Source organism: Herpailurus yagouaroundi, unplaced genomic scaffold (genome assembly GCF_014898765.1).
Source record: "Herpailurus yagouaroundi ecotype Mexico unplaced genomic scaffold, PumYag 187, whole genome shotgun sequence".
NCBI lineage: Eukaryota > Metazoa > Chordata > Mammalia > Carnivora > Felidae > Herpailurus > Herpailurus yagouaroundi.
Genome location: NW_024412418.1, coordinates 7,870,767 through 7,880,025, shown reverse-complemented (window position 1 = coordinate 7,880,025; position 9,259 = coordinate 7,870,767). Strand labels below are relative to the sequence as shown.

The window sequence follows — 9,259 nt, the reverse complement described above, 5'->3', positions numbered from 1 at the left end:
CCCTCCCCACCCCACCCCCCACCCCCTGCATCCCTCTTCTGTTTGCACTGCGGCCCTTCCTCCATCCTTCGCCTGGCTGGGACTGGTTTCCTAGTTTTCTTCACTGCCCGCTTCAAACACTAACCTCCCCCTCCTCCATCCCTTGTGGGGCCCGAACTCCTTGGCGACCCTGCGTCCCCATGGCAACAGCGGTGACCTCACTCTGGGCTCGGCTTACAACCCCGGTGAGGTCACCGGCCGTTGCCAAGGGAACGGGAGGGTGCAGAGAGTCAGGAAAGGGGGCAGCGCGGGGAGGGGGGCGGCATAGACCGCCAAAGGCGCCGACTAGCTTGGGGAGGAGTCGGCCTCGCGAGTCCTCGCGAGGGGCGAGGGGCGAGGGGCGGGAGGGCGCGGCCCCCTCTCGCCGGCCACCTGCCCCTGTCCCCTTCCCTCCCCCTTTGCGGCCGCGGAATGGACTCGCCCGGGCGGTGGGGCGGTGCGCGGCGGCCTCGGCCCCGCCCCGACGCGGCCCCGCCCCCTGACGCCCCTCCGTCCGTGCGGCGCAGCCCCCGCGCGCCGGGCTGCTGTCTGGGGGCGGCGGCAGCGCGGGGAGCCGGCTGCAGGCCGAGATGCTGCAGATGGACCTGATCGACGCGGCGGGGGACACTCCCGGAGCCGAGGACGACGACGAGGAGGAGGAGCGCGCGGCGCGGCGGCCGGGAGCGGGGCCGCCTGAGGCCGAGCCCCGCCAAGAGCCGGCGCCCCGCGGCCAGGGCCAGGGCCAGGGCAGTGGGGACACATATCGGCCCAAGCGGCCCACCACGCTCAACCTCTTCCCGCAGGTGCCGCGGTCTCAGGTGAGGCGCGAGCAGCGTGGGGCGGGGCTGAAGGGGTGGTGCCCCGGGGACTGGGCGCGCGAGGCGTAGGGGGCGCAGAGCAACTCGCGGAGGAGGAGGGTGGGCAGGCCGGCAGGCTGGAGGCGCGAAGAGAGGCTGCGGGAGAGGGACCTGCTGGCCGGCACTGGGAGAAGTCGGCCTGGTGAGACTTCCCAAGTGGGAGGTCCCAGGGGAGGTGGTCTCGGTGGGCAGGTGGGATCTGCCCTAAAGGAGAGGAGCCAGGTGGGGCCGACAGGGTTTGGAGCCTCGTAGAGGGTTGAAGGAATGAAGGAGCCGAGGGGGACAGTGGAAGGATCTGGGTAAGGAGAGCAGTGGGGGCTTAGGAGAACAGAACAGTGCTTTGAGGGGTCGCAGGGATTTGGAGCTTTGGACCTCAGGCTGGAGCAGGGTTTCCCTTTTAGGGTGTGGGGCTCCTGGTGAAGGGCAGAAGCAGGGCGTGGAGAAGAGAGCAGCTAAAGTGGTCGTTTCCGGGAAAGGTCATGGGGAATTGTGAAGAGGTGGGGATGGGGAGCTCAGAAGCAGCCGCCAGTTTGAGATGTGGGCAGCTGGGAATTCCCAGAAGGCAGGGAAGAGACATGGGAGGTGGAGCTGCTTGGCTGAGTTGGGGGCCTGGGGCCCCTGGGCTGGGTGGCTGGATGCCAAGGAGGGTTGAATAGGGTGGGGGAGAGCCGGCTGTGGCCCTTTGTCTTCCAGGCCCCGGCTGGAGAGGTGTAGAGGAGGGGCCCAGGGAGGTGGGGCTGTTGGTGGAGGGTGCAGGGGGTGCAGGGAAAGGATCGGTCCCTTTCCCAGAATCCTCTGGGGTGGATTTTGGCAGCCAGACTCATGAATGTGAGGGCCTATGAGAGTGTTCCCAGGGGAGAAGGCCTAAATAGTTCGTGGGGAGCCTCGTTGGCAGGCATTGTGGAGAGGGGTTCCAGGGCACCAATGATGTGGGATGGGCAGCCCTGGAGATCCAGGAAGGAAGGCCGCTGACAGCTACATCTGTCATAACTCAGTCATGTGCTCCTGGAGGGGTCTGGGAACCATGTTACTGATTCATCATTTGCATGATTCATCCCAGTTCCCCAGGCCAGCTGCTGGGAGACCCTTCCTCATCCTTTTTCCAGCTTCTACTAGAATGTCCCTGTCCCTTCCCTAAGCTATAGCTTGCTGAGCTCCAGGACTTGGCTGGAAGTGAGCATCTATATGTATAGCCTCAGTGTCTGGGACTGGGGGTCTGGCTCTGTCCCCAGATGGCTCCTGCTTCTCCTCCACTCCTCCCCCACTCACCACCACACATATTGGCCATCACTACCTTTGTTGAGGCTGATAAGAGCATCTCCCCCGAGGGCCAGCTTCCCTGAGCCAGGAGGGAGAGCCGTCTAGAGCCAGTAGGTCTGGCTGGGAGGGCTGGGACTTGGCCACCCCTCCTGCCTGCTCGAGGAGGGTTGGGGGTGCGTGCGCAGCAAATGGCCTAGGGATGGCCTGATGGGGGCAGGGCCGGGGCCTCCCTGTGCCGGGCACTGTTGACTGCTTCTGTCACAAGGGCCTTTTGTTTTCTGCACAGGACACACTGAATAATAATTCTCTGGGCAAGAAGCACAGTTGGCAGGATCGGGTGTCTCGATCATCCTCACCCCTGAAGACAGGTAAGTCAGGACCCTTTCCCGTACCTGGACCGCCACCTACCCTGTCTCACTTCCCCCTCTAGAGAGCCAGCCTGGCAGTTTCCGTCTTGCTGAGTTGAGGTGAACTGCCTGTCCCGTAGCCCTGAGCGGGCCCATCTGAAGTCAGCTGGGGTGGCAGTGAGAGAACTGGCCCCAGAGTCCACCGTGGCCTCGTGCCGGGGAGCCTTCACCTTGGTTTCTGTGTCCCGCATGCTGAGTGGAGGGGGCAGGTGGCCTGGGAGTCAGGGGCGAAGCTCCCCGCTTTTACCACCGACACTGACCCACCTGCCCTCCAGGGGAGCAGACGCCACCACATGAACACATCTGCCTGAGCGATGAGCTGCCGCCCCCCAGCAGCCCCGCCACCACCAAGGATCGAGGCACCTCCACCGACAGCCCTTGCCGCCGCAGCGCCGCCACACAGATGGCACCTCCCGGTGGCCCCCCCGCTGCCCCACCGAGCAGCCGCGGCCACTCGCATCGAGACCGCATCCACTACCAGGCGGACGTGCGGCTAGAGGCCACCGAGGAGATCTACCTGACGCCGGTGCAGAGGCCCCCGGACCCTGCAGAGCCCACCTCCGCCTTCCTGCCGCCGGCTGAGAGCCGGATGTCGGTCAGCTCCGATCCAGACCCTGCCACCTACCCCTCCACTGCAGGGCGGCCGCACCCCTCCATCAGTGAGGAGGACGAGGGCTTCGACTGCTTGTCGTCTCCAGAGCGGGCCGAACCCCCGGGCGGAGGGTGGCGGGGGAGCCTGGGGGAGCCACCGCCGCCTCCGCGGGCCTCGCTGAGCTCGGACACCAGCGCCCTGTCCTACGACTCGGTCAAGTACACGCTGGTGGTGGACGAGCACGCGCAGCTGGAGCTGGTGAGCCTGCGGCCGTGCTTCGGAGACTACAGCGACGAGAGCGACTCGGCCACCGTCTATGACAACTGCGCCTCTGCCTCCTCGCCCTATGAGTCAGCCATTGGGGAGGAATATGAGGAGGCCCCCCGGCCGCGGCCCGCTGCCTGCCTCTCCGAGGACTCCACGCCCGACGAGCCCGACGTCCACTTCTCCAAGAAGTTCCTGAACGTCTTCATGAGTGGCCGCTCTCGCTCCTCCAGTGAGTCTGCAGCAGGAGCGGTGGGGGGCCTGGGAGGGGGAGAGGTGAATCGAGGGTGTTCCTGGAGGTGGCCTCACCCATCTGCTTCAAGGCATCAGGACCAAGAGCTTGCCACCTGCCCCCTAAACCTCGGCTAGAGGTGGGACCGTTCTCCTCCAGCCCATCCCCCTCACCTGCAGGTGCGGAGTCCTTCGGGCTCTTCTCCTGTGTCATCAACGGGGAGGAGCAGGAGCAGACACACCGGGCCATATTCAGGTAAGAGCAGCGGGGTCGGGCTGGCCAGGCGGCAGCGGGGACGCCCCCTCCCTGCTCTGCCATCACTGTGTGGCCTAGACCCAGCCCCTGGAGCTGGCGTTCAGCCCTCCGCTCCGCCCCAGGGGGATGGCGTCCACCGTGTCGGAACTCCCGAGCAGGGTGATGGTGCGATGGGTTTGTACGGCGTGGCCCTCCGCGGTGCTGCGCTGCCAGGCCCGGGGACGGAGCACCTAGTCTGGCTGGGGGGGCAGGAGCCCAGGAAGGTGCCCAGCAGAGACCATGCCTGACCGTACACAGGGCGCACCCCCCAGCCTCCTCCACAGAGAAGTGCTCGCTTCCTGTTCCCTCTGTTTTACCAATGGCTCTGGGCACTTCCTCCCTCAGCCCACAAGTGCCTCGATGGCAGGTGTGTGTCTGCATGACCTCGCTCTTCCGCAGGGACCAGCACCGTTAACAGGCGCTCAGGAGACTTTGCACATGTTTATTGAATTAATGCTGCTCTTGCGGCGCCTGACCCCAGAGCGGGGTGGGGAGTAGACGGTTGGCCCGGCTGGGGAGGCCCTGGTGGTGAATTCCTCGCGTGCCCTTGCTGGGGACAGGTTTGTGCCTCGACATGAAGACGAACTTGAGCTGGAGGTGGATGACCCGTTGCTGGTGGAGCTGCAGGCCGAGGACTACTGGTATGAGGCCTACAATATGCGCACAGGCGCCCGGGGCGTCTTTCCCGCCTACTATGCCATCGAGGTCACCAAGGAGCCTGAACACATGGCAGGTAGCGTCCTTTCCCCTACTCGGCGCCACCAGGCCCCGCCTCCGCCCTGGCCTCATGTGACCCACCGGGGAGGGCCCTCGCGGAGGTGACATTAGGTCCCTTTCACAACGGGAGAAGAGCGAGGCCCAGCTGAGCTGGGACGTCCGCGGACTGTGGCACCCTCTGCTGGCTCTGCCACTCCTCACTTCCCGCTTGCTTTCCAGCCCTGACCAAAAACAGCGACTGGGTGGACCAGTTCCGGGTGAAGTTCCTGGGCTCGGTACAGGTCCCCTATCACAAGGGCAACGACGTGCTCTGTGCTGCTATGCAAAAGGTGCCTGTTCCCCGCTCCCTTCGGACGGGCGCCCATCCCCAGCCCGGTCCCCGTCCTCTCCTGGGGAGAGGGACATCCAGCGCCTGATTTTCATCCCTCGCCCACAGATCGCCACCACCCGCCGGCTCACCGTGCACTTTAACCCGCCATCCAGCTGCGTCCTGGAGATCAGCGTGCGGGGTGTGAAGATAGGCGTCAAGGCTGATGACTCCCAGGAGGCCAAGGTGACCTCCCCGGTCCCAGCCCCCAGGCCCCCCCACCAGATCTCTGTAGCCCCTGCATGCCACTGACCCCTGCTTCTCTTCTCCCTTCTGTAGGGGAATAAATGTAGCCACTTTTTCCAGTTAAAAAACATCTCTTTCTGTGGATACCATCCAAAGAACAACAAGTAAGTGGGAAGGGACAGAGATTGAAATGTCAAGGGGTGGCCTGGAGCTATCATGGTAGGACTTGGGCCTGCGAGTATGTGGGGGGAGGGGGGCTGAGCCCACGTCCTGTCCTCCCACAGGTACTTTGGGTTCATCACCAAGCACCCTGCTGACCACCGGTTTGCCTGCCACGTCTTTGTGTCCGAGGAGTCCACCAAAGCCCTGGCGGAATCCGTGGGGTATGTCCGCGTGTATGGATCCTGCCAAGCACCCGGCCCCAGAGCGCGCCCCTCATGCTTGGCCCACCCCAGTCCCCGCTGCCCTGCACACCTCGCGGCCTGGAGTCAGGGCCGGGTGGTGTCGAGGAGTGGCTCCCACACTTTTTGGCGGTTGGACCCTTCCTTGAATTGAAGCGGCACCCGGGAAGCTCAGTGTGTAGATGACAGAGCAGAGCAGCTCTGCCGGGGGAACTGGATCCCTACCTGGGGACCCCGAGGCTCCAGCCTGAAAACCTTGGGTGGAGATCCTGTTCGTCCCGTCACCTGTGTGTCTGCCTGCTTCCCAGGAGAGCGTTCCAGCAGTTCTACAAGCAGTTCGTGGAGTACACCTGCCCCACGGAAGACATCTACCTGGAGTAGCGGCGCTGCCCTGCCCTCTACATCCCCGGGCCCTCGGGCCAGCACCGGGCCAGCTGGCTGCTGACGGGACTCGGCACTGCTCGAGGAGGGGGGCCCATCACCACCGGAGGGTGGGGAAGTGGGGGCCTTTGGCGGAGGGGGGGGGGGGGGGGGGGTTTATGGGGAGAGACGAATGCAGTTTATTGTAATATATGGGACTAGATTCATCTATGGAGGACGGAGCAGGCTGCCCGGGGATTGGGGAGGGGCGGGGCTGGAGGGGTGTCAGGCCTCTAGCCAAGAAGGATGCCCACGGTAGGAGCAGAGGGCTCTGTCCCGTCCTTGGCGTCACTTCCTTTGCCGGGGCCTCTGGCTCTCTGGCCGTGACTCCTGCCTCGACAAAGCCCATGTGCCACCTGCTGGTGCCCGCCCCGTCCCATCCCCAACTCCCAGCCCCAACCGAAGGCCCTGACTGAGCTCAGGCTGAGCCCAACCACCTCCCGAGGACTTCGCAGTAAGGAAACGGCAGCAGGTGGGGGTGCAGTCCCTGTTCCCAGCTCCGTCACTTGTGTGGCCTCCGGGTGGCTGTCATGCTGGCCCCTGGCACGTGTGGGACCTCACCAGGGAAGGAGAGAGCTGCAGCGGGGCCCCGTCCCAGCAGGAAGAGGAGGCTTCTGGACCGGCCCGGGCCAGCCAGGGCCTCTTGGCTGCCCCAGCTGTAGCCCCACCTTGGTCCCGTCACCCTGGCCACAACTATTAAAGTGCCATTTCCTGTCTGGACCGCAGTGGGTGTGTCTGCCTGGGCCCCTCCCACGCCCAGGTGGTGTCCATCCCAGGAAAGGCAGAGCCTTTGCTGCCCAGAATAGCTTTATAAGGGGCTCCCGTCACAGGTGCGCGTCGTAGTAATACTCTGCCATGTCTGGCCCGTCCCGCTTGCGCTGCTGGGCCTGGGAGAGCAGGGGTTGAGGCCCCCGTGGCCAGGGGTGCTTGGGTCGAATCCCATAGTCTGAGAAAAGAGGGTGTGCGTGGTAGGAGGACTCCACTGAAGTCCCCCCAACCCCCCGCCCCGGAACAGAGCTGTTCGGGATGAGAGGACCTAGAGGAGGGACCCGGGTGCCCCTCCCCTAGGGCATGTGTCCCGCATGGGGGGGGGGGGGAGGGGCGGGGCAGGGCAGGGCAGGGCTGAAAGATACTACCATCCACCAGGCCGGAAAATGGCTGCGAGAGTTCTAGAGGGCCTGAAAATTCTTCAGGAACAGATCGCTGAGGCCTGTGGGAGATGTTGGGGTGCTCAGCGCTGGCCCTAAAGGCCACTACCACCTCCCCTGTCAAGGCCCAGGGTAGGGGACAGGGTGAGCCTCGACGCCCAGCATAATGGCACCAGCCTGTCCTCAGGGGAGGGGAGAGGGAGGCAGCATGGCAGAGCCACCCACCTTTCAGGCCCCCGGCCCTGTGGACCCCCGACCCTTTGACCCCAGGAGATACCTCGGTGGCTGGGGGCCGAGGAGTGCGGCTGCCAAGACGAGGTCCAGGAGGAAGAGGCTCAGCCCGGCCCTGGGGTACAGAGCCCCCAGCATGGCGAGAACCATCTCCTCAGGTCCCTGACCCTGGCTTCTGCCTGCCCCTCCCCCAGCAGGACGGAACCACTGCCAACTCCCAGGGCCACCTCACAAAGGGCATTAGTTCCAGGGCTCGGTGTCACTGCCCAAGAGTTCAGGGCACAAACCTTTGGAGTCTGATCTCGGTTCAAACCCCAGCCTTGCCTCTTGCTAGGTGGACATGTCACATTCGCAGGCCTCAGTTTCCTCATCTATGAGGTGTACATACGTATGTGCCCAACGTGTGGCACACGGGGAGGTCACGCAGAGCCCCAGCTGTCCCCACCTGCTCTCCCTCAGCGATGCCAGGACTGTCCTGCCAGCCAGAGCAGGCCGCTCGACCTGCTCAGAGATGCCACTGGCAGTGAGCCCGCTCCGAGGGACCTCCCCACTGTTCCCCAAAGCTTCCAGTGCCGTGGCCCCAGGGCTCCACGGGTCCTGCCACCGCTCCCGAGGCCGGGCAGGGAGGGTCCAAGTTTGGTGGCAAAGCCTGCCACCTGCGCCCCGGAGCGGAAGCTTGCCAAGGGTAGGAACTGGTTTTGTTCACTGCAGGACCCCCAACCACCACCGGTGGACGTTCAATAAATGTGTTGAATGAACCAATGCAGCGTGACAGCATGCAGACAGGCTCTTCTCAGGCTGAGAGCCCGCTGTGGGGCCCTTTCTTGACTCCCGCTCGGCCCCGTTAGTGCCACGCAGACCCGACTCACTTCGGAATCTCAGAGACTTTAAACACGAGACCCTCGGCCCCACTCCAGACCCGTGGAATCAGACGCCGAGGGCCGAGTGGGGCTCTGCACTTTGGAAACACGGCCACTTCTAAGACGGCGACCTACTGGGGGTCCAGCCCCACCCTGGTAACTGCCAAGGTGCCCAAGGCCCAGAGAGGGACGGCCCGGGCTCCTGGTCCTCAGTGCCCCAAGGCTGACAAGCCCTGGTCTCTCAGTCCAGACTGTCCTCCTGTGCTGAGCCCACACACTAAGCTCCCCGTGGTCATCTCCCTTTCTGCATCTTGCACACAACTGTCCCTCACAAACCTGTGCCGGGACCCTCCGTCCTCACCACAGTTCGCCACCGCTGGGAACCACGGGTTCTGGACACTGCCCAACTCAGTCCCTCGTCGCGCACCCTCCTTGCCTCTGAGATGCTAGTCTTCCCCTCTATCCACAACGGGTCCCAAGGCATGCCTGGGTTCCACCTACACCCTGCCATCGCCCTGCCACGACCTTAGTCCGGCCCCATTCTGCCGCCAGGGTCACCGTGCTCCCCCTCCAGCACGGTCTGCCACCAGCACCCCTGCACCAGGCCACTGGGTCTGTTCGGGGTTTCTTTAATGTTTCTTTTTTGGGGCTCCTGGGTGGCTCAAGTCAGCGAAGCGTCCGACTTCGGCCCAGTTCACCATCTCACGGTTCGTGAGTTTGAGCCCCGTGTCGGTCTCTCTGCTGTCAGCGCGGGGCCTGCTTCAGGCTCTGTCCCCCTCTCTCTGCCCCTCCCCTACAGGTCCTCTCTCTCCATATATGTAAACTTAAAAAAAAAAAAAAAGTTTATTGTTGAGAGAGAGCGGGATGGGGGGTGGCAACGGGGGATCAGAAGTGGGCCCACACTGACAGTAGTGAGCCTGACGCGGGGCTTGACTCCCAAACCGCAAGATCATGACCGGAGCTGAAGTTGGTCGCTCAACCAACTGAGCCACAGGTGCCCCCGGG

At 64.2% G+C, this 9,259-nt stretch overlaps 2 protein-coding genes across 2 annotated transcripts in view; one reads left to right on the top strand and one right to left on the bottom strand.

The window, feature by feature from the left end:
- MAPK8IP1 (mitogen-activated protein kinase 8 interacting protein 1) overlaps positions 1-6,733 on the top strand; it is a 9,608-nt gene extending 2,875 nt beyond the window's left edge. The window contains exons 3-12 of the mRNA XM_040495352.1: positions 546-836; positions 2,422-2,503; positions 2,818-3,630; positions 3,810-3,885; positions 4,485-4,657; positions 4,861-4,970; positions 5,078-5,194; positions 5,288-5,358; positions 5,479-5,577; positions 5,904-6,733. Coding sequence (XP_040351286.1) covers positions 546-836; positions 2,422-2,503; positions 2,818-3,630; positions 3,810-3,885; positions 4,485-4,657; positions 4,861-4,970; positions 5,078-5,194; positions 5,288-5,358; positions 5,479-5,577; positions 5,904-5,976 — 1,905 coding nt within the window. The 3' untranslated portion in view covers positions 5,977-6,733. The remainder of the gene's footprint in view (positions 1-545; positions 837-2,421; positions 2,504-2,817; positions 3,631-3,809; positions 3,886-4,484; positions 4,658-4,860; positions 4,971-5,077; positions 5,195-5,287; positions 5,359-5,478; positions 5,578-5,903) is intronic.
- Positions 6,734-6,809: 76 nt separating this feature from the next.
- FREY1 (Frey regulator of sperm-oocyte fusion 1) lies at positions 6,810-7,551 on the bottom strand. The gene is made up of 3 exons (XM_040495353.1): positions 7,441-7,551; positions 7,152-7,225; positions 6,810-6,961 (listed from the first exon to the last, which is right to left on the bottom strand). Exons 1-3 carry the CDS (start codon positions 7,542-7,544, stop codon positions 6,840-6,842), a joined length of 300 nt encoding a protein of 99 aa, XP_040351287.1. The 5' UTR covers positions 7,545-7,551; the 3' UTR covers positions 6,810-6,839.
- Between the last annotated feature and the right edge of the window lie 1,708 nt (positions 7,552-9,259).